Source organism: Glycine soja, chromosome 15 (assembly GCF_004193775.1).
Source record: "Glycine soja cultivar W05 chromosome 15, ASM419377v2, whole genome shotgun sequence".
NCBI lineage: Eukaryota > Viridiplantae > Streptophyta > Magnoliopsida > Fabales > Fabaceae > Glycine > Glycine soja.
In genome coordinates this window covers 1255239-1279336 of record NC_041016.1, presented here as the reverse complement: position 1 = coordinate 1279336, position 24098 = coordinate 1255239, and the positions used below count along the sequence as shown (strand labels likewise).

General features: G+C 33.9%; 7 protein-coding genes and 1 non-coding gene across 10 annotated transcripts; 5 read left to right on the top strand and 3 right to left on the bottom strand.

The window, feature by feature from the left end:
• Positions 1 to 473: 473 nt before the first annotated feature.
• LOC114386395 (30S ribosomal protein S17, chloroplastic) lies at positions 474 to 1143 on the bottom strand. Its single transcript, XM_028346397.1, has one exon. The coding sequence runs from the start codon at positions 1094 to 1096 to the stop codon at positions 665 to 667; it is 432 nt and encodes a 143-aa protein (XP_028202198.1). The 5' UTR covers positions 1097 to 1143; the 3' UTR covers positions 474 to 664.
• Positions 1144 to 2460: 1317 nt separating this feature from the next.
• LOC114387842 (photosystem I reaction center subunit VI, chloroplastic-like) lies at positions 2461 to 3817 on the top strand. The gene is made up of 3 exons (XM_028348054.1): positions 2461 to 2616; positions 2730 to 2856; positions 3456 to 3817. The coding sequence occupies exons 1-3, from the start codon at positions 2504 to 2506 to the stop codon at positions 3633 to 3635; spliced, it is 420 nt and encodes a 139-aa protein (XP_028203855.1). The 5' UTR covers positions 2461 to 2503; the 3' UTR covers positions 3636 to 3817.
• On the bottom strand, positions 3791 to 6917 carry LOC114387841 (rop guanine nucleotide exchange factor 12-like). The gene is made up of 7 exons (XM_028348053.1): positions 6300 to 6917; positions 6047 to 6163; positions 5772 to 5926; positions 5610 to 5684; positions 5223 to 5498; positions 4795 to 5115; positions 3791 to 4641 (listed from the first exon to the last, which is right to left on the bottom strand). The coding sequence occupies exons 1-7, from the start codon at positions 6562 to 6564 to the stop codon at positions 4249 to 4251; spliced, it is 1602 nt and encodes a 533-aa protein (XP_028203854.1). The 5' UTR covers positions 6565 to 6917; the 3' UTR covers positions 3791 to 4248.
• Positions 6918 to 9418: 2501 nt separating this feature from the next.
• Positions 9419 to 11718, top strand: LOC114386800 (hydroxyphenylpyruvate reductase-like). 2 transcript variants are annotated; one of them, XM_028346854.1, is made up of 3 exons: positions 9419 to 9866; positions 9952 to 10902; positions 11593 to 11718. In XM_028346854.1, the coding sequence occupies exons 1-2, from the start codon at positions 9474 to 9476 to the stop codon at positions 10468 to 10470; spliced, it is 912 nt and encodes a 303-aa protein (XP_028202655.1). In that variant the 5' UTR covers positions 9419 to 9473; the 3' UTR covers positions 10471 to 10902; positions 11593 to 11718. The 2 variants fall into 2 exon arrangements, with proteins under 2 accessions (XP_028202655.1, XP_028202654.1); XM_028346853.1 differs by having other exon boundaries at positions 11573 to 11718.
• On the top strand, positions 11704 to 13403 carry LOC114386802. The gene is made up of 3 exons (XM_028346855.1): positions 11704 to 11825; positions 12247 to 12353; positions 13198 to 13403. The coding sequence occupies exons 1-3, from the start codon at positions 11730 to 11732 to the stop codon at positions 13301 to 13303; spliced, it is 309 nt and encodes a 102-aa protein (XP_028202656.1). The 5' UTR covers positions 11704 to 11729; the 3' UTR covers positions 13304 to 13403.
• Positions 13404 to 14163: 760 nt separating this feature from the next.
• LOC114387224 (probable dynein light chain) lies at positions 14164 to 15372 on the bottom strand. Its single transcript, XM_028347366.1, has 2 exons — positions 14810 to 15372; positions 14164 to 14574 (listed from the first exon to the last, which is right to left on the bottom strand). Exons 1-2 carry the CDS (start codon positions 14945 to 14947, stop codon positions 14425 to 14427), a joined length of 288 nt encoding a protein of 95 aa, XP_028203167.1. The 5' UTR covers positions 14948 to 15372; the 3' UTR covers positions 14164 to 14424.
• Positions 15373 to 19062: 3690 nt separating this feature from the next.
• TRNAM-CAU lies at positions 19063 to 19134 on the top strand. The gene has a single exon. It is a non-coding gene; the product is annotated as a tRNA-Met (tRNA).
• Positions 19135 to 20461: 1327 nt separating this feature from the next.
• On the top strand, positions 20462 to 23480 carry LOC114387933. Of its 2 annotated transcripts, none has more exons than XM_028348216.1 (4): positions 20462 to 20514; positions 20840 to 21433; positions 22459 to 22644; positions 22899 to 23480. In XM_028348216.1, the coding sequence occupies exons 2-4, from the start codon at positions 20969 to 20971 to the stop codon at positions 23175 to 23177; spliced, it is 930 nt and encodes a 309-aa protein (XP_028204017.1). In that variant the 5' UTR covers positions 20462 to 20514; positions 20840 to 20968; the 3' UTR covers positions 23178 to 23480. The 2 variants fall into 2 exon arrangements, with proteins under 2 accessions (XP_028204017.1, XP_028204016.1); XM_028348215.1 differs by lacking the exon at positions 20462 to 20514 and adding an exon at positions 20561 to 20704.
• Positions 23481 to 24098: the final 618 nt, after the last annotated feature.

Genomic DNA, 24098 nt, shown 5'->3' with positions numbered 1-24098 from the left:
GTAATCAATAGAAAAACATAGTCTTCCTTTATTGGGAGTGAAGCGATGAGTTGAATAGATTATAAGGGGGGAAAATTAAGAGCTCCAGAGAGAAGGAAAACTCAAGATACTATGATGGAAATTTAGCCATCAGAAACCTAAACGAATATTCCTTCAAAAACTTGTCTGTCACAATAAATAAATAAAAAAAACACTCCCATAACTTCACATTCCGCATTGAATGTTGATCAAAAGCCATATTAGACATTTCATCAAACATTTAGAAAGTGCATTGAGCAATAAAAGCTCTCACGATAACAGAGCTAGCAAGATTCATTTCTCAATTTCATTTCGTTTGCACCAAATTCTTCACTCTCAATTCATTTGCGCGTGGAATTAAACAATAAAATTTCCTCAATTCACCGAACCCTCAAAATTATGATGGAGCAACTTAAATCAGAAAACCCTCACAAGTCAAAAACACTAAAACAATAACGAATGAAATAAAAAGACGATTATATATGATAGCAGTCAGCTAGAATGATAAGAATTGCACATATAGCGAAGCTCGAAAACACAAGCAGCATCCAAATTACAACACATAAGCATAAAAGCGAATGCAAAAGAAGGATTTGGATAAAAAGTAGGCGTAGGAGAGAGTGAAATTGAGGTGTAACTCTGGAATCTAGGCCTGGGGCTGGGACTCGAAGGGAATGGAAAGCTCATCGGGCTGGGGCTCGGGCCTGTTGGAGGACCTCTTGGGAACGGGGAGTGCGAGAAAGGCCTTGGTCTTGCTGATGGGCCTGGTCTTCTGGAGCTGGACGATGTCGCCGACATTGAATTGGTTATCGGGATCGTGGGCCTGGTACTTCTTCTTCTTCCTCACGCGCCTCTTGTACTTTGGGTGAGGGGCCAGCCGCACCACCTCCACTGCCACCGTCTTGTCGTTCGTGGAGCACACCACTTTTCCCTGCATCGTCTTCATCGCATTGATTTGAGGCAGCAAACTCGGCGGGGCCCAGTGGGTCTGAGTCACCGCCGAACTGGGTTTCCAGAGAAGGCTGGAGCCATGGCCATGGCCGTTCAGAAATGGGGTTGAGAGCTGCACAAGCCACATTTTCTTATCTCCCCAAAGGGATCGATAACTCTATCTCTTTTCATTCTGTGCGCCTGCGCTGCACTTTAATATGCTGCACCATCTTCTCTATTTTTTTTTATTCAATTATGTTATTAAAGTAATTTTATTTTTTAAATTCCTGAGAAATTAAAAGAAAAACTATTTTATCTTTGGAAGAATGTGATTCCTAAAAATTACCTGATTATGTAAACAAAAAATAATAAGAGCGTTCGTGATTTATGTTGTCTCGTTAACCCATTTTGATTTGAAATTAATTTTGATTTTAGAATTAGAGCCAATATGTTTTTTTAAAAAAAATGAGTTATACTTAGATTTATGTCAGTTTAGTTTGGTGTAAAAAAAAAATATAATTTAAAAATAATTATGGATATTAATAAGAGAGTACCGGTAGTATTTTTTTCTTGAGAGTAAAGTTAGAACCACATTGTATAATTTTAAAGGTTTTATGCGTTTTTTTTTTTCGTTTGTTTTTGTTTACTGACACGCTGAATTAGTCCAAACAAATTGATTAAATGCGAAAAAATGAGAGTAAAAAGTTCATATATTTAATTAGAGAGAAGGTCTGAAAGATATAAAGAAAAAATGATGAAGTACTGTACCAATGTTTTTACAGCCTTAAGCAAAAAGAGAATGAATTCTTCTTGATGAAAAAAGAAGAAGAAAAGTTTAACAAAGTTTCAAGATTATTTTTTTATATATATATTCTATTAAAAAGTCACACAAATCGATCGAAATCTATCCTACCGAATAATCTATTAAAATTTGTATGCTTTTTAATACTATTATTTTTACAAATTATAAAAAATCTTAATTAAATATTACAAATTTTAACATTCTTTTTAACAAAATCTTAATACCCTCTATTGAATATTAAATGACTTTTTTTTATTATTATTACAAATATATATTGTCTAAGATTATATACAGGGCAAAGTATTAATATATTATTACGCATAAAGAAATGTTTATTTTATAAATATCTATGTTAAATAATTATTTTATAATTCCTAGCTATTGTCTTATTATTTGATTAAATTAACAGATTTAATTGAACTACATTACTGTATTATAAATTATTATATTATTAAAAAAATTTATCTTTATAATAATTACTTCAAAAGTAAAACTAATTAATTGATAGTATAAAAATCTGTAACTGGCAGTATATCAAATTAACCTGAAAATTAATTTACTTATATACCTTGCAGCTCTACAAAGAGATGTAACTAAGTGGATAAGCTTATCCATCTTGAAACCACGTGGCATGACATGAATGAATTGCAAAATCTGCACAAATAAATGAAGTTGGCCACGTGGCAATGAAGACGAGATTCAAGCAACATATCAAAACCAAAGCATTAGTAGCAACTGATCATACAGAAAGCCATGGCTTCTCTGGCAAGCTTAGCTGTTGTTCAACCATCTACTGTTAAGGGCCTTGCTGGAACTAAGCTCTCTTTCAAGCCCTCTCGCCAGAGTTTCAGACCCAAGAATTTCAGGTGAACAAATTGCACTATGATTATTTATTACTCTACAAGAGATTTAATTAAATCAATATGCATGCATAGTACTTTTCTTTTTTTTTTTTTTGGAAGTTTAATATTAATTACAGGAGTGGTGCTGTGGTAGCAAAGTATGGTGACAAGAGTGTGTACTTTGATTTGGAGGATCTAGGCAACACTACTGGTCAGTGGGACTTGTACGGCTCCGATGCACCTTCACCCTACAACCCTCTTCAGGTTCGTTTTTCCTCTGTGCACCTCTTTATTATTGATTCATTTAACTAAGAAATGGTGCGAATGATTAGGGTCCTAACTAAAGCATAGGAAGCAATATTATTGGATGGTTTCAGGTTTGACTTTTGAGTGATGGAATGACAATATCCTAACTAAGGCTAAATGATTTTGTAATCTGAGGAGAAAGAAATACATTTGTCATAATTTATAGCTCAATTTCCTTAACTAGCATAGGCTATGCAACTAAGATCCAACCACCATTGCTCCTTGAGCTAATTAAGATTAACTTAGCTTGTATTGTGCATTCACATGGTAGTGATATTTATGTCTACTCTTAGGATGGGCTTAGAATTTGTTGGTCTAATATATACATTATACAAGTTCCATCTGCTTTAAGCCTTTGAAGTCCAATTCATGGATTATCCTATGACACTTAGTCTCTTACTTACTAATGGGTAGGGATGTTGTCACGGAAATGAGCTTATGTGTGTATATGTTTAGGAGTGGCCCCCCAAAATTAAGATGTTTTTTACCTTGCACAACTTAGTCCTTGATTGAAAATGCAAACTTGTATAATATCACTCATTGATATGGACTTGCAGAGCAAGTTCTTCGAGACATTTGCCTCTCCATTCACAAAAAGGGGATTGTTACTCAAGTTTTTGATCCTGGGAGGTGGTTCCACCCTGGCATACTTCAGTTCCACAGCTTCAGGTGACATTCTACCAATCAAGAAGGGCCCACAACTTCCACCAAAGCTAGGTCCCCGGGGCAAGATCTAATTAAGTTTCCCAATTCCATCTGTTTAGCTCCTTCCCCCTCCCCTTCTTCTTTTGAATTGAACAACGTGTATATCTCTGCTTGCATATAACGTGTAAGTATGCCTAAAGCTTACTTCTATTAAATGATGTTCATTTCCGGTCCAATAGAGTGTTCAGAGTAATAATTATTTACTTTTATCAACTTTTCTGAGTTCAAAAACAGTAAGCTACTAGTAAGTGATCACTCACCACTGATAATGAAACTCAAGATCTTTTAATTAATGCAGTTGACTTGATTTCCTTGCATGATCCTAATTTATGGAAAGCAAAACTAGTACAAGTTGTATGTTACACGCATTGGCCTGTGAATCAATACAGCATGATCTCTACATCAACACTGTCAGAAAGGAAAAGTGAGTTAAAAGGTCACGGGGAAGGACAGACTTGATACTTGTGGTAGGTATTGTCAAAAAATCACATCTGGGTGCCTACCGGACTACAAATCCTCCTTATATGGATAAAACACATCTCTGACAATGCTTCAAAGCTGATGATTTTGTATGCACATTCTTATGTACAAAAGGAAAGAATTGATCAAGAATCCAACAAACACCTCTGTGAGGCTAATGTACTTTTAATGACGTGATGTGGGGCTTCTCATGACTCCCAAGGTCTCAAGATATGAAACCTTCTTGTTGGTCACTACGGTTTGAAGTTTTTGTTGCTTTGGATCATCGTCTTTGCATAAGTCATCTGAAATTGCAAACGGGTCCTTCTTCATGTCTGCGTCACCTTGATCAGAGCCCCAACCCATAAAATCTGATAGTGTCATTGAACCAGCTTCTGCACTAGCCTTGTCTGTCTCTTCTCTAGAAGGCCTTGAAACCGAACTTATCCTTCTCCCTGATAGATTTTGGGATTGAATTTGATAGTCTGCTTGGAGTACATCATCTATTCTTGAAAGTACTGTAAAAGCCAAACTTTCCAATATTCTTGAATAGCTTTCTAGAACAGCTTGCCCCACATCCTGCCAACACAACAAATCCTTTATCATGTTAATTCATGCAACACAAATGGAAAGGAATCCATATATGATGTTGGGTCTAGGTATTAAGACCAAAACTAGAGTATGCAAATAGTGGACAACAAAACTCAAGCTTCACAAAGGACATGCTCTTACCCTGTTGTATTGGATTTTGCTTATATCCAAAGCAGATTGAGGAAGGCCAGGGAACCGGTGCTTTAAGAGAAGTAATATGGTTTCTGCTCTCTCTTCAAAGAGCTCCCTTTTTTCCAAACTCACTGCAGAACCCCAAGCAGATTTGGAATCTTTTTGGTGCATCTTTCGCTTCCAAATCACTATTGATGCTTCAATTCTATTCTTGAGATCTAGGATTTTATGCTCTGATGATAAGTCCATGGTTGATAGGAACTGGTCAGGATCAAAAAATTCAACTGTTATACTCCTGTAGTTCGAGTCCCCTAGACTTGCTCTTCCATTCTGTAAATGAAGAAAAGGAAAAAAAATAATTATTTTATGTAAAAAAGATGTCACAATGTTGATCCAAGTGCTAACTCTTGAGCATTTGTTGGTTCTTTTTGTCTCACCTTAGGTAGAGAGTCAATATAGCTTTCGGGAATCTCCATTTCTGTCAGGATTTGGGCATTTATTGCCATGGCTGCTTTAAGTACTTGATTAACACAATCTTTCTGATACTGCAGAAATTTTCTAGCCATATCAGATAGACCTTCTGCAGGAACCTTAGGGGTAGGTAACCACCACTTATCATCATTTTTTGTCTTTGCACTGTCTTGATCTGAATCATCTGAACCTTTTGACACATAATAGAACTCATTTTGATCTTTGAAATTATCCAGACATTCCTGTTCATCATTAGCAATTTGTTAAAGATAATTAACAATCAATTCAAACTTACAAAAGAATAATGATCACATTTAGCTCAAGGGGTAATTAAGTTTACTGATCTTTCTTACAAGAAGCATTGCATCAAGCTTGCGCAAGGCAGGGACATTCATGTGGAGGTCCGTTCGTTGTCGTGTCGTCATAATCTATTCAATATAAAAATCAGGTTCAATCATATAGCAATTATTATGATAGGAAGAATAACATAGATATTTAAATAGAAAGAGGGCTACCTCCATATTTGAACCATCCTTAGACTTTTGTTGTGAAGGAACCATTTCAACAACGTAATCCGTGACTGATAGAAGCCAATCAATTTCTTTTCTCCATTTTGCTTTTCTTTCTGCCGGCATTGGTTCTAGGCGCTTTTGTTCACCAAAAATTGAAGCTGCGGTTTCAATGAGATAAGAATTATTAGAACATATTATGATATGTTGCAAATATTTGTTCATTACAAATCAATCACTATGGAAAGAAATTCAAAAGAGAAAAATAAAAGTCAACGTACCAGCAAGGTTTGTGAATGCATTTGACAGTGCCAAAGCAGATGAAACGCCCTTTCCTCCACCGGACATGTCCTCACCCAACAACAATTTGGCAAATCTCTCCTTCATCTGTTCCATATCTGAATTAAACCCAACCATGAATGTCAAATTTATGCAAGTCATCAACATAAAATTATAGATATTTTCCAAATCTCTCTTTTGCATGGAAATTTTTTTATTTGTAAGATTAAATAGCAATAGTATTCATTAATTCACCTTGCAATAGCTTCTCTTTGGCTTCCTTAACTGCAATTTCCTCCTTGCTTATGACCCTTACTTTGGGAATAATGTTATCTAAATCATTAAGAGGCTTTGATCCTTGACTTCTTGATGACGCTGCACCATCCTCTGTAGGTTCCAATATGGTAGCAGTGTCAACGCTAAGGCTCTTAGTATGCCTCCCAGTGCCCTCAAATATCCCTCTGAAATTAAACAGTTTGGCCTTGTAACCTTCCTGCTCTTGTTCCCCTGCTCGAACCATGTTTGTGTCTTTTTTTTATATATTTTTTTTACTTTTCCTAGGAAAGTTTAACTTTTGAGGAGTAACCTAGCAAGAACAAAACATGGGGTGTCTTAAGACCCTGCAGGGAGAGATACTGGCCGAGAGAGAAGGAAAGTAGCAGAGGGGAAAGCCAAAGTAACGAATGAAATGGGAGTTGTATTTTTTTTCATCCTTTTTTTCTTTTTGGAGTTGGTGAGTTTGAGAAAAGGGTGGAGGTGGTTTGTTTGATGGTTTTTTTTGTTAGCCTTTCTTTTTTGAGCTGGGTTCTTTGAACGTGGGGTGCATGTTGTAACGGGGATTTAAGAGTGAGAGAAACAAAATTTGCATTATTATTATTATTATTTTTTTTTTATGCTAGGAGAATTTTGCTTTGGCAAAGAGGGGGGGGGAAATTGGATGGTTGTTGGTTAAGGTTCTAATTTAAAGGTCAAAGATAGCTGAAGATCAGGGAAGACAGACATGCACGCTTAACCAATTACTACAAATTTATAATAACCGACCTAATACCCTTTTCTTCCTTCAGTGGACCGTGACGATGCCTTTGTCTTGTTTAAAAGAATGTTGTTTTTACTGCTTGTGAACTCCAAAATCTTACTTTTTTTTTTTTTTTTGCCACCTACACATATCTCGAGTCTTTTATTGGATTTCATTATCATATTATATATCCAATCCTGTCATTACACAATTTTTCTAGTATGGCGTTACGAAACTTCTTTGCTTTAAATTTAGTTCATGTCTGATATACTTTGGGCTAAAATTACGTAAGTAACGTAACTGCCACGTCTCAAACGCCTCAAACAGGAAAAAAAAAAACACTCTGATTAAAATTTGATTTCTTACCGTCAAATCCCTTGGTTATTTATCTTTTAAAAAATATATTTCAATTCTTTATTTTTTAAATTATTTAAAATGGTATGCAAATAGTGAGCCACCACAAAATGAACAAACCCAAATCTCTAAATTGAAAATGACAAACCTAAATCTCAAATTGAAAATTACATATCTAGGACATTTTGCACATTTGAATCTTCCTCTAGAATTTGTTGTTCCCAAACTTGGGCAGTTGGATTTCTTGTGTGATGGGTTATGCATCGAGGTTGGGGTGGCAGCGCGATGGTCAAGCAGTCAATTTCGTCGTCCACGGCGAAGCGGAAGAACTTGTGTGGATGGGAATGGCTGTGCGGGATAACGTCTTGGCGTTTGGAGAAGATGATGCACACACTCCCAAAATGCAAGAGGAGGAGCTTCCAACGCTTGAGGTCTGAAGCAAAAGAGGAGGAAGGAGAAGGGAAAAGATAAAGAGAAAAAACTTACCACCTATGGTGATTTTTAATCCGTTAATAATTTTATTTCATTAACAATGTCAATTTTAGATGCATAAAATGATTATTTTGAATTAATTTTAAAAGATAAAAAATTAAAATAAATTTTCTAAAACATAAAGGATAAAAAAAATAAAGAATTAAGGCAAAGGGTTCATTAAAAGGAGTGGTAGATTTGGATGGCAATAAATAAAGGATGATTCTGTATTCAAAGCTTAAATTCCAACTTCAAGCATTCTGCAACTCAATCATATTCTAAAAAATGAGGCGTAGAAAAAGGACAACAATTTTGTCCAATAACACCAAAAACATCATCAAGTCGAATCTTAGTTAGACTCGTTAACCAATCCCTTTCTTTTTTTATGAGATTTCGTTAGTTTAATTTGACACTATTTTTTTTTTTTTTAAAAAAAAGTGTTTTCTCTGTGTAAAATCAGATCATTTGACCTTTCTTATATCATGTTCTCACACTTACATTTTTTAGATTTTATTTTATTAGTTAACCAAAACTGGTAGTTGAATTAACATCCCTCACACTGTTCTTTGTTAGTTGGGCTTCGGGACCAATTTTGCTTTGCAAGAATTTCTTTTTGTTGGGTTTCTTTTCTTTCATTTTTTGGTATCATCGGTGATGGAACTTCCTTACGGGTGAGCGAGCAGTCCCCCACATGTTTAGAAAATATTGCTGCATGATATTAAACGTTGTGTCTCTAAGAATGATAATCTGCAATAATAAAATGGTACATTATTGAACAAACATAGTTTTATAAAAATGGGTAAAGATTAATCAATATTAGATACTAAACTTGATGAACTTACATCTTTAATAATTATTAAATTTGATTATTCTAACTATTCTATTAAAAATTATCATAAAATAATACAAAAAATAATTAATGCTTCACTATACCACTTTATTTTAATCCACAATATATTGTTTAAAATATAATAATAAGTTCAATTTTTGGTTAACATTATTATACGTTGTTCAGCGGCAGAATTGGTGAAAGAAGAATGCGGCCCACCAGTTTAGGGCCCAACGACCACGGACGGGGGTGCCACGCTTCCTTCAATTCATTGCGTCAAAGACCAATGCCACATCTGTCTGCCTTGTATAGGATATGTATATGGATTGCATACATCTACTTGTTTGTTTGTTTGGTTTGAAGAATAAAATCACTTGTTTAACCTCTTGCAGATACTAATACTACAATTTACTTTGAATCTTGCTTCCAACACTTTTATTGCATTTGTACTTTCCCCTGGTTAGTTTTTAAAAATGCTAATAACACATTTATTGATTAAAATTTATTGAAAATCACAATTTTTTTAGATCTTACTTATTATTTAATGAATCTCTTATAATTTTATAATTTTTAATAAATTTTAATCAATCATAAAATATGTTACAAAGTACCTTATTAATACTCTTTATTTTTTGTTCCACACACTGCTACCCACTTTTTGTCATGATTCATGAGTAACATAAGTGGAGAATAATTTTATTAAAAGAATAATTTTAAGAGATAACAGGAAGCATTGGATAGCATCCTTTCTTTGAAAAAAATGGAATCAATCGGGGTGCTAATGACTTGCCCAATGCACAGTTACATCCAAGAAGAGCTCGCAAAACGCTTCAACCTCTTCAAACTCTGGCACTATCCCTCGTTCTCCGCCTTCGCCCAAGCCCACGCCCATTCCATTCGCGCCCTCGTCGCAAGCGCCAAAGTCGGAGTCGACGCCGCCACCATCGATTCCCTTCCCAACCTCGAGATTGTCTCCACCTACAGCGTCGGATACGACAACATCGACCTCCACAAATGCAGACACAGAGCAATCCCCGTCACCAACACGCCCAACGTTTTAACCGACGACGTGGCCGACGTAGCCATCGCCCTCGCCTTGTCCCTCCTCTGCAGAATTTGTCCCCGAAATTCCACTTGGCAATTCACACCAAAGGTTTTTAATTTAATTTTTATCCTCAAGAATTCTATTTTCATATTCTCAGTTGGATGTTACATAATTTGCGTGTTTTTATATTTAGCTTAGTGGTAAAGCGGTTGGAATAGTTGGGCTGGGAAGGATTGGTTGGGCGATTGCGAAGAGAGCCGAGGGTTTTGGGTGTCCAGTGAGTTACCATTCCAGATCTGAAAAATCAGAGACAGGGTATAAGTATTACTCTCACATCATTGATTTGGCGGCTAACTCTGAAGTGCTCTTTGTGGCGTGTACCCTTAGTGAAGAAACGCGTCACATTGTGAACCGTGGGGTTATTGATGCGTTGGGCCCGAAAGGGATTCTGATCAATGTTGGGCGAGGCCCGCACGTGGATGAGCCCGAACTGGTGGCCGCGTTGATTGAAGGGAGACTAGGTGGGGCGGGCCTTGATGTGTTTGAGAACGAGCCGGAGGTGCCTGAAGACCTGCTGGGGCTTGAGAATCTTGTCATGACCCCTCATGTGGGGACTGACACTCTGGAAACTTGCATCGCTATGGGAGACCTTGTAATTGCTAACTTAGAGGCACACTTTCTTGGCAACCCACTTTTCACACCTGTCCTTTAGATCGCTGGCTACTACCTTGCCAGAGCTCAGTTACATTTCAATTTTTCTACTTCAGTGAGTTGTGGATAACAGAAAATAAAAAAAAAAATCATCCATTCCACTTCCTGTTCACAAAATGCACATCACGAATTCATTCTAGATAAACACATCCCAAGTTATTTGTATCAAGCGCACAAATAACCACCCTTAAACGATATGAATTCATATAGAAGAGACAATACATAGATTAAGCATCTTCATATGCCATCCGGATAACATAGACCAATAGTATGTGCATTGATTACTTAAACTAAAATCTTGCCCCGACCAAATTTTTTCAGAAATGAACCACGACATTGGACGGGTGGCAATGAAAAAGGTGCAGTGAAGATGCAACATCTAGTAGATGTTATCGTCCAATAGATGGTCATATGGAAGATTGACCACGAGAGGGTAATGCATAGTCATACAAATTTTTGCATATAATATCATATTATTTTTATTACTTTAATCGGCTCAAATATTTTTTTCCAACTCAACAATTCTACAAGGTTGCTTAACGGGTAGTTTGGTTGAAAAGAAGAGAAAAAATAAATAAATAAAAGAGAATTGAGAAAAAATATCTAAATTAAAATAGAAAAAAAAATATGAGACCCAAAAACAAATTTTAAAATTTTTTCTCCCTTTCTTAAGTCTCCACAACCAGACATCCTATAAATGATGAATCCATTTTAATTCTAAAAACATTAGTACAAATGCTATTTTTTACGATATTATTTCCAAATTTTCTTGTAAAATCATCTTAGAATGTACGGCAGTGATCATTTTGGAATCATCAAATCAATCATTTTATTGCCGAAACAGTTTTTGAAAATTTTCTTTCGTAGTCGTGTTGAGCAGATCTCTCTATTCTTTTTCCTGTTCGGTTTAGATTTTTGCTCGTAATGAATTATTTTATTGTATTTTGTTTGATGGATTTTAAAGGTAGTTGGTGAAATAAATTAACACTTAACAACGCCTCTTTAATTTTTTTTTTTAAAAAAACCTAGAATATCACTTGCGTGTAGTATTTTTTTGATTCAGTCTGAGTTTCAAAAATTAGGTTGTGTTCGTATTTAATTAGGCTGGTAGTGGCGGTGACAGTGTACATGATGAGGAGGAGGAAGCTGAAGCTTGCGATGACATGGAAGCTGACGACGTCTGAAGGAGGATAACATAATAGGAAAAGGAGGGGCAGGGATTGTGTACCGCGGGTCCATGCAAACGGAACTTGGAGGCCCATGTTGCTGATTTTGGCCTTGCCAAGTTCTTGTACGACCCTGGCGCCTCTCAGTCCATGTCCTCCATTGCTGGCTCCTACGGCTACATTGCTCCAGGTTCCATTCATTATTTCTCTTTTCCTTCTTCATAATATTAATATACCATGCAGATAACAACATGCATACTTATACATATAACAACATGCATACATATAAGCTGAATGTTACATCACGAACTTATAATTGTTGAATCCAGCCATTCTCAGTCTTAGAATAAGATGCCTTGGGAATTGGGATGTAACATAATTGTACATCTCCTTGAAAACTACTGATTGAAGTTTTATAGTTTATTGGTAAAAGAATGAAGAGACACTTTGCAAATAGTTTATTTCATGTTTATGTTTGGTTACCATGTTGTTAAGTAAATAATGTAATATGAAACTCACAAATCCTTTTGTTGTTAGTCAGAAGAACAATGATACAGTTATCCTTCTGGGTGAATCTGATAAGCGTAATATATAGTCTTTCTGCCATGCAGGGGAGGGGCAACAAGAGTAGTGGAGACAATTTTCTTGCTGCTCCAAACATTGATCATTCACAGGACTTTGTGAGAAAGGATCTTAAAGAATGGTTATGCTGGATGAGGTTTGTATTTCAGATCCTAATTTTTAAAACCTTACAACGACCACAAAATGTTGTCAGATAAGAATATAGCCAGCCAGTTTGCTACTTCATTCATTATAATTCTATTGTTTATTATTCAAGGTTTCATTTTTAAAGAGGTTATGCCAGAGAACTAAGATAATTTGTCATAAAACTTAACATTAAACCATCTTCTAGATTTTTGTAGACTTTTTTGAAGGAAGCTGTGTTTCAGTATCCAGAATGTGGCTTGACCAATTAGACACTGTATTAGTTTCATCTATGCTTTAATTCATGATATAACAAGAGAATTTTGACTTCTTTTACGAGAGGATGCTTGAGGTATAGCAAATAAAGATCTAAGTTCTGTATTATCATCACACTTTTATGGGTGTCTTAATTTTTCTCAAACATCTAACGACAATGAATTATTTTGTATTTGAGTTGTAGCATAGGCTTATTTGTATCTTAGTTTCTTGATTTTACCCTATGACATTTCCTCATGGACTCAATGATTTTCCTTCAAAAATTATAATTTCCAAGATAATTAAATTGGAATTTTAACAATCATAGTCATGACCTATTGGTAAGGTTGTTGTTGTTTCTTATAAATGAGTCGTTAGCTATTGTTTCTTACAAATTATCCAACTTGAAAACCTCTTTAGAAATATTTTTAATAGAATCTGTTATTTAATAGACAAACATGAAGAACAAAGGACAAATGGTTTTGCATAAGAGAATCAGAGAAAGTTTTTTCACCATACACAAGAATCAATATGTATTTTCTTCTTTTATTTATCCAGAACAAAATCTACAAGTAATATCATGTTTTCTTTTTATTTTTCAGGAACAATTTTGTGGAGAGATTGAGTCACATTTATGGAATGATTTCAAGCCAAAACTTCATAGGAGGTGATCATTGTATGACGTTAAAGGAAACAGACATAGAGTAAGTGTAAATCTGATTGGAGAACAACTTTTTATGACACGAAATTGATTTGAACTGAGGATGTTTTATAATTTCATTAACGACCAATCTATCATGTTTCGTTATGTGGGTCACTCAAGGTTTCATATAATTATTTGTAGAAACCCATTTTTTACTCTACTAACACCAAGTCATCCTACAAAAAAATTGCAATGTGCTTCATTGGTTGCAAGCAGAAACAAGATTTTGATGGCTAAAGCAATGGCAGTCAATTAAAAAAATGTTTACACTCACTAAGAAATAATGTAATGGTGGAACTACATATTATCATGCGTTCTTATTTACTTGAAATAGAGGAATATATGTGCAAATGCTTAAACATATAGCATGATGTTGTTAGCGTTGCTTCATGCCTTAATAAATTTTAGTTTTGGTTAGCTTTTTCTCCTTATTCTATTAGTATTGTAGTTTTGTTTTAATCATTGACTTTTGTTTCAATTGTTATGTTCTATTACAATAATGGTTGCTTCTCATAATCATAAATGTATTCTTTTATTAATGATATTATTAAAATGAGACAAATATTTCAATTTTTGTTGGTTGCGCATCTATTTTTTCATTATTTACACTTGCTTTGTTTCTTTATATACATTGGATATATTGGTACAATATAACATGACATTATTTTAAAAATTATTTCTTTGATCTATAAAATCTATATTATAAATAATTCTTAAATAATAATTGAGAAAAAAAACCGTCCATTGCCCGGCTACAAAAACTAGTTTCTTCCGATGACCGCGAGAAGAGAGTTTGAAAAAAAAAAGAGCATAATATTATCAAGAATATTCAGATAATTCTAAGGGGGGCTTATCCGAAACACAATAAGAAAAACTGAAGAAGATGAACTTTATCATAAACATAGTAAGCTCAATATTTATCATGTATGCAAAATCAAAATGAGCACCGATGACATAGCAAATCACCCTTGAAAAACATTAAAAGGGTCCAATTCATAATGACTTGGGAATCGCTGCTCATATATTTTTCCCCCACGAATACCAACATTCATCAACTGGTTTTCATCTATTGCCCTGGTGGAACTTTATTTACAGCCAGACATAACCCGAGGATCCTCTATTGCGATTAGATGAGATAAGAAGCCCCTTTGAAGATGAGGAAATTGAGAGTCTCCAGAGTAAAGTACACGAAAGTTCCCTTAGAATGGGTGAAAAAACACCCAAAACTTGATCCCACCACACACTGCCATCCAGAACCATACTTTGTATCAAACTCCTGCCAGTCAAACAGACCATAATAAACTCAGTCAGCGACCAACCACAAACTTCTTTATCTTGTGTTGTGTTACAGAAAACTGATACTAAAATTAGTCTTCCAGATACACACGACATTAAATTGACTTTTAAATTTGACATTTATTTAATGTTAAAAATTATACGCTTATCCATTCATGTCTAGAAAGAACAACTTAATGTTGTGTATCGTTGAAGGAGGAGAGAAAAAATGTTACCTTTTTTATGTGGGCAGCAATGGATGTGCAATCAAAAACATCATAGAGATCCAAAGCTTCAGAAGCGGATGCCATGGCTTGGATCTGCATCTTATCTGGCATGTCAGTATCCTCTATCACAGCTTTACCTTCCAACATGCTGTCCAACACTACAGAGCAATAATATGTCACTCCTAAAGAGCCTCTATCTCTATATTTGATGTCTCAATTTTCTTTCCAAGCAAAAAAAGAGAAGGAAGAATGGCTTTAAACTAAACAAACCCATTCCAAGTGTGAGGGAATCACTCAAAATGACCATAAAGCTGGCACTGTGGCGCATAGTCCAACTTTTTTGTCCTTACTTCTGCTTGGTTACAGACATTTTTGGCCTCATTCTATAAATGGACACCAATAAATAACTCCATCTCGTTACCTCTCTCATGCTTTTTCGTCATGGTCGTGCTCGCGGAGTCATAGTGTCATACTAGGAAATTGATGGTAAGGAACTCTATTATGGATAAAGCTGGTGAGACCATAAATAAAAGGAATTTTGTCACTTTGGTAATTTTGGTTTTGGCTAGATGCGTTGCTTCTTGAAATTTGGAAGTTGGAAATTGGATTGCATTGAACTAATAACCCATCCTGTGAATTTTGTTTTTTTCTTTTCTTTTTTCACTAGGACAAATTTAAAAATTATTCAATACCCTTCGTTTGCTAGAGAACATAAAAGAAGACAAGGGAATAAACATTTATACTAAAGAAAAATAAGTGAGAAAAGAAAAAACCGCGTCCTACGCTAAAATTGATTCCTTTTAATTTCGGCAGAATGCTGCAATATAGAGAGCAAAAGAGTTTCAGAAAAAAAATAAAGAGAAAAAGATTAACAATATTATTATATGTTTTATAATTATAATTATAATATATGCAGATAAATTTATTATAATTGCATTACAACCCAATATATACTATAATATTTGCCTTTTGGGTGGTAATGAATTAAAATGACATTGACTCGTCTGTTATCGTGACAATTGATAACTATGGTAAAAGCATATAAATTTAAAATTTACCATAAATTATACTTCTTAAATAATATTGAAAATTATAGATGAAGTTGATGTTCTTAATTTTATTTAACGACATTGTAAACATTTCGCGTGATAATAAAGAGACAGACGATGGTGATGAAGACTTTGATGTACGTATACCATTTGAAGGCAATGAAGAAAAGGATGAAAACCAAAGTGAAATTCCTAATCGCTATACCTTATCGCTAGAGTCGTCTGAAAACACGAATCCTCTAATTAATCAATATCAAAACATAAGCTCGAATAAACATTGTAGTGCATTATCGTCCACACATGATCTTAAACATTTCTAAAATGTTCATCTAATTAACCATGGAATTTTTAGTTAGATGATATTTAATGCACTTTAAGGTGGACAAATATCTAATAAGTTTTTTTATCATAAAATAAAAATTTTAAATTATGCAGTTTCATAAAATACAAATTTATGAACTATGTGTGTCCAGTCTAATAATTTTCATTGGTCGATAAAAAACAAAATTATCGCCCGGTGAACGTGCGACTAGCTAATGGCAAGTCTCCTGTGGCATAAGAAATGTATGTTTCTCACTCCTCACTTTGTCATGCCTTTACTTTACCTATCCTTTAAGACAGTCATCAACTTGAAAGAACATTAGTTTATCAACTTTTTTTTTTTTTTTACTGCGCTAGTTTAGCAACTCTTAGAAACCTATTTGTGTCAAATATGAAATTATATATTTGATCAGACATACATTACAATGTATCCAATTATCTTGCTCTCTTCTTTATTATTTATCACTATTTCACACATGTTCTAAATTCGAAACACAACAATGATAAATCATTCTGTCGGTTTAATGACTTATGAGTTATGACTGTGATACTGATGCTGACACAAAAGGCATCTCCAAGACCGACAAAATTGAAAATTTTCATTACATATCAAACCTTCATATATATATATATATATATATAGTGAACATTAAAATCTTCAACATTCTCAATTTTAAAGTGTCATTTTTAATTTTTTTTAATGAATATTATAAAATAAAAACACAACTTTAACCATACATATTGTTATCCCAAATTAAATATTAAAAAAGCTAACTGTTTGATATCTATGTATTAACCTCTGAATATTGAATATTTGAATTAAATTTAAATTGAGTTTAATTCAACTAGAATTGATAAAAAAAAATCAAGTTCGGTATCGCATATCAAAATTTAAATTTTAAATAATAATATTTGATAGGAATAGAAAATACAAGTAAAAGTTAAGCTAATTAATAAAAGAAAATCAAATGACTTGGTAAAAAAAAAAACATTATTATTAAAAAGTTTAGTTTAATACAAGTTTTTTTTTAAACTGTCGGTCAGTAAGAAAAATCTTAAATATGATTTTGAAGATAGTTAGTACGTATAAAAGTTAACATAACAGTCTATAATTAAATAATATTATAATTATTTTTAATCATATCAATATATTTTAATTGAATTCTTTAAAATTAGCACACGGATTAAAAAACATTCTGAACGAATCCTAATATGCAAAAAATTGGAAGACTATCCTGATTACGATTTAGCAACATTATGGTAAAATTATAAGATGCAACTTTTAGATAAGGCTTACATGAATGGCTAATGATTAGGAACACGTCAGTAAGCACTAGCAGACAAGCTCAACAGCCTAACACCTCCATGAACGATTCCCTTTGATATTTTAATACCTACAAATATCAAACAAGATATGAACGAAGATTACCAAATAATATTATTAGATTACTTGTCTCTGGATGTGATTTCATTATCTGCTTATTATTAACACAAATAAACAATTGTTGGCCTTGGACCTGGATTCCACACCATTTACGATCGATAACTTAACCTATGTGCCAAACTATTTATGCATATAGATAACTCCAAAGGTAAGGTGCACCTATCAGAGCTAAAGCGTAAACTCGTAAATAAACAAGAGCTAGAAATGAATGTTTCGCAAACGTTAATTATATAAATTTCTAAGTCAAATATATAAAAATATTTAAATATTTTTTTCGTAGATTAAAAAAGAATTGTTGATGCTACTTACTATTTAGAATTCTAATGCATAATAAATTCATAAAAAAGTGTTCATTATTAGTATGCAAGGGGTAGCAATATTATGGGTAAAGTATGAGAATTTTTTAAACAAATGATTGAACACAAATAATTAATAATAAGCTGAAGTTAAAATTAAATAGTTTAAGTAGTTAGTATTTGAGTTTGATTATTGGCAAACATAATCTTTGATGAAATTTTATTTATTTCTTAATTGAATTTTGAATTAGTCAAAAAATTTCTTTATAAGATGGAGGGTTAAGAAAAAAAAATATGACATTATTAATTGGTATGAATAGAAGTCTTTATTAAAAAAGGATACCTCAAGCCAAAACAGAAGGGTCCCAAAACATAAGATATGTGAGAGTCTCTTCTGAATAAAACCAGTGTTGTATTTTTGAAACTCTAGTTAATTTGCAGTATGTTTAGGGAAATTTTTTTCATACAATATATGTATATATAAAACATTTAGTTATTTTACAAAAGTAGCGTAAAATAGTTAATTATAATGTGCGTATAAAATGAATGTACACAAATAAATAAATAAAATCTATGTATGCATTTCATGTCCACCGAAATTGGTAGACTAAATCAATTAACAAGAAGCACTTTATCACTTTGTATTAAGCAATTAAATAATTTTATAAGTCCCTTTCATAATTTGTTTATCATTAATTAATTTAGTTTAGTGCATCTTACTTGTACAAATAAAGTTAAATAGAAAACAAAGCAGAATCCATCCATGTCATCCCATGTATATGCACTCACTTTTAGAGCAACAAATTATAGGTATCACACTATAACTTCAAAGGAAGAGAGCACTCCATTCTAGAGCAAATCCGAATATTCACTTTTCCTCAGCTGAAATTATTGTGTTACTAACTTACTATTTAGAAGGAATGAGTCGAAAACGAAGCATGAAGTTAAATGCAAGATTATTGTCATGAAAAAACAAAGCGGGGAAGCTTCAAGTTTAATAACCTGAATCTGCTCACGTTTTTGTAACGAACAAATTGCTCCAACAATTACGGTCTAGTTCTTTCCGTAAATATAAGCACACCTAGCCTAGTTTTTGAGACATAGAACAAAAGAGTATGTTAAATATATTTTGTTTGCATATTAAATCAACAAATCAGAGTGGCGCAGCGGAAGCGTGGTGGGCCCATAACCCACAGGTCCCAGGATCGAAACCTGGCTCTGATAAAAAAGAGAAGGCTTTCCGCTCAAATCTTTTTTAACGTTTACCTAATAGAATCTGGGCTCGTTTTCGACTCTGATACAATTTGGGTCAAATGTGGGCCTTTGTTGAATTTTGTTAGGGCTGTTTTCAACTCTGATACCGTTAGGGTCTAATGTAGGCCAGACCAGAACAGAACAAAGGAAACACTTGAGGCCCAATTATTTGCAACCCCAAAATATTCTTTTTCATGTTATCTTAAACTTACGTACAACTAGCAATAGTCATCCAAATAAAAAAATATTTCAAGCATTTAATTTGTAAATACCGTCACTGTAAAACATTTAAAGTTTTAATTTTTAATCATAGATATTAATATTAAAAAAACTGTACTGTTAGCAAATTTGAAATTACTATTAAGGTTAAAGTCAATAGTGTTATTATACATGTCAATTGTGAATATATTTAAATTAAAACCTAAATTTTTTTACAGTTATTTGATGATTCAGATATTGTTATTCCTAATATTGATCCAATTTGACATCATCAAAATCAAATTTATACCATTATTGAATTAATTATATTTTTGATAGAAAAATAGAAAGAATCCAATTTAAGCAAGATTAAAAAAAATGATTGGAATTAATAAAACTGTTTTGATCAAAAGTGTAGCAACACGAAATAACCCTTCTATTTGTAAATGGTATGTTGCTGAAAAATATTAAACTCTCGATTCAAAGTCCACATGATTTCTCGTTATCCCGCATTAAATCCCAATAATTGCATCTGAAAACACAACTTTACCAAACCCTTTCCCCCCTCAAAATAAATAAATAAATAATAAAGAAAGAAAGAAAAGCCTCATTAAAATAAATTCGCATTGACACTGATTATATTTTGACATTTCAATTTCTGTCCCTCTTCATCTCCTTTTCTGGTTTTCTTATTAGATGTTAACAACCTTGCATTAAAAATTTAAAATACCGATTAAAATAGTTAGATGGTGTAACCAATTTTGTCATTGGGCTACCCAAATGACATTAGCTAAATTCCTTAGTTGAGGTTTTGTTTAGCTACTTAATCTGCATTAATCCAACAGATCTAAATATCGCGAATAAATTATAGAACGAACCTAAAATGATGGCAAATAAAAACACGTTGGAGCATAGACAAACAGGAGAGGACCCAGAATATAATTAGACAAATTGTCCTACTCCTATAATTGAAGGTTCAAGAATTATTTTCCAGGAAGTGCTCCTGCCCCACCAAGAAAAAAGACAACATAAAAAAACTGTAGCCTCTTATTTAAACACTCATAAAACAAATAACATGATAAGAAAAAAAAAAAAAAAAAAGAAGCTGCCGACACTTGTTCCCGAGCCTGGTGAATTTGTGCAGCCAGTGAGGTTTGGTTCCGAGCCTTTCCAACACTATTAAGTATTATGCATTGCTCTTATTTACCCATCAAGCCTAAGGCACTTCACTTGTTCTGCATTGACCATAGCTTCTCTCTTTCTTTCCTAATTAATCCTTCCATGCAAACAAACGCTCTCTCTCATACTCATAGTGACACACACAGCTTAGTTTCGTTGTATTGTATGTGTCCTTTCTCAATTCTCATCATATATCTGTTCAAGTACCATTATCTTTCTATGTTGAGTGTCGGCATTTTTTGAGTTTCTCACTACCACTTGTTCTTTTTTTCTGATACATGCATATATATACGTCCAGATATACAGTCTATTCACTCAAATTCAGTGTCACAAGTTCTCAAGATTGTTGTCCGGCACTATCTGCAGCACCATTCAATTCTTCACTCTATATTGGATACACACACTTCTAGTATATACCAAGTGATTGATGATGTTGTCAGCAAAATCTGAATCGGATATCACAAGCTTAGCTCCATCTTCACCTTCAAGGTCACCAAAGCGCCCTGTGTACTATGTGCAAAGTCCTTCAAGGGATTCTCATGATGGGGACAAGTCATCTTCAATGCAGGCAACTCCAATATCAAACAGTCCTATGGAGTCTCCCTCACATCCTTCGTTTGGGCGTCACTCGAGGAACTCTTCTGCGAGCCGCTTTTCGGGGATTTTCCGGTCATCTTCTGGAAGGAAAGGGAGTAGGAAGAGGAATGATAAGGGGTGGCCTGAGTGTGATGTAATTCTGGAAGAAGGGTCTTATCATGAGTTTCAGGACAAGGGTTTCACAAGGCGCTTCCAGGCTTTGATTGCTGTCCTTACCTTTGTGGTTGTCTTCACCGTGTTTTGCTTGATCATTTGGGGTGCTAGCAGGCCTTACAAGGCAGAAATTGCTGTTAAGGTAAACCCAATTTCTCAGTTTTGAAAGGAGTGAATTTATGCCACTCCTCACTCTTTATTTTTTATTTTTTTACTACGTACGTACTCTAGAACCATAAATAAATAGTTGCTGTTAGCGATACATAATAATTGCAGTGGGAAGTGGAAAACATTGTGACTACTCTTGGTCAATCGCTTTTCCGATAAAGTCATTAAGAAGATCTGAATGATAATTCAGAATCTGTTAGACACTGTTACTATGACTGGGTCGGTGCTGCAACAGTAATATTAAGTCTATCCATGCTAGAAATGAATTTCAACTTCAAAGAGCTGTATAGTCTTGTGAATTGCCAATAACCTAGTTAGGTTAAACTAATCATTTAGTCCTCATAGCTAACACTTTTTTTAAGAATCAGTCTCTGTATGGAAAAAACTGAGTTTTAATTCCTTTACGCCCTTATTAGTAATCATTGGTTCCTGCAGTTATCATGTTTCTTAAATTTTAGTCCCTTTTCACTCTTATAATGACTAAAATTTCAATTTTTTTTTTCATTCAGGCACCAATTTCTAAATGAGTGTCACCTGTAGAGACCAAATAATTAGTTTAACCTTGTAAATAATTTTATTCTCTGAACCTGTCAATGGGTTTCTATGTTATTCTGCAAACTCTATTTTATTTCAAATTAGCACATGGGATATATATGGTTACCATAAACCCCTTAGAAACTTGGGCAGCATTATATTATGATAGTGTTTCAATGTGCATAATTTACTCATTCCATTCCTAGATTTTGATTGGATACTCCAGTTTTAAACTAATATTAGTAATAGTAGTATGGCAGTGCATCTGCATGTAAAACAAAAGACTTGAAGCAATGAATTTATTGAAGTATTGCTGCAATTCAGGGTAATTCATAAAACAAATGATGGGATAAGGATTCCTATAAAATACAGGCTTATAAATGCTCTCTAATTACTTGCTACTGCTAGTTACACAGGCTAAATTAGCAAATTGCATAATAGTGCTTGACGTTTCGATTCTTGCAGAGTTTGACGGTGCATAATTTCTATGTTGGAGAGGGTTCAGACTTCACGGGTGTCCTCACAAAAATGCTGACAGTTAATGGCACTTTACGCATGAGCATCTACAACCCTGCTACATTTTTTGGCATCCATGTGCACTCCACACCCATCAATCTAGTTTTCTCAGAAATCACTGTTGCTACTGGCGAGGTAACAATCCTTTCATGACTGTCTTTATTCTGCTAATCAACAATTAATTCAATCATGCCAAACCCACTTTCACTCTCACTCCCCCTAATGAGACTTTTGAATTGGAGAATGAAATAATCACCTTTGGTGTACCCTTGGAGACAACAAGTTTTATGTTCATCAACATAAATAGTGTGACATTGGGAAAATTAAAATATATCAAGTAACATGTGAGTAACATAGCATTTGCTTATTGTGCATGTAACTTGTTGCAGCTGAAGAAACACTATCAGCCAAGAAAAAGTCACCGCATTGTATCAGTGAACCTAGAGGGTACTAAGGTTCCCTTATATGGGGCTGGATCCACCATAACTGTATCCCAAACTGGTGTTGAAGTTCCACTCACATTGAACTTTGAAATCCGTTCGCGTGGAAATGTAGTGGGTAAACTGGTCAAGACAAGGCATCGTAAGGAAATCACTTGCCCCTTGGTCCTCAACTCTTCTCGATCAAAGCCTATCAAATTCAAAAAGAATTCATGCACCTATGATTGATCAGTGATCAATGTCCATTTTCATAGCTTATCTGTTTTGAGAGTGTAGCTTAAAATTGTATAATCTGTGTTTTGTGCCAAGCTTCAGATCATAAGGTCCATTTGGTTTGCAATAGAAGCAAAATATGCACTCGAAAAAATACTTCTTACATACAACTAGTCCCCCTGAATCCCCACTCTGTACTTTACTCTTATGAGCCTTGTGCAAATAAATGCATGTATGTAAATTTGTATATGCATATGCATAAAATGAAGAAACAATTCGCGAGTTCATTACTGAGGAAATTAATAGCCCTTTGCACGTCCCCATCATCCTTATTGAATGCTCGAGTGATATTGGGAAATTGTAGATTGATGGGTAATCATTTGAGCCAGTTTATGAAAACATGAAAGTATGTCTTTCGAGTAATCCATGACTTAGCTTGATGTTAGGCCGGTATAATACTCTTTTGATCATTCCAAGAGAATTAACTTTGCTTAACAAGAAATGGGACACAAGAATGATCTTAACACAACAACAAAAGAAGAAAAAATCAGGTTGTATTTATTGTACGTACACAAATTAAACTCGCATTACTGGTTTTGGGCCTTAGCCCCTCCTTTTTCCCAAAAATTAGTTATTGATGCATAGCTTGGATGGGTAGAAAATGGAAAGAAGATACTTGGGTCAGACTAAATGAGAAAATTATACGATTTTTTCGCAGGTAGTTTATAGTTTGTTTAGATTATAACCATGTTTCACGAAAAAAAAAAGTGTTTGATAAATAAGTTCATGTCACTAGTTTATAATGGATTTTCCTATTTCGGGCTCTAATTAAAATGTTATTTGAGTTTATAACTTATATTTTATCTTTACCATTTCAATAAACTGTCTTCTATTTATTACACTTTATTTTAATTATAAAACTGTTTTGACTAAAAT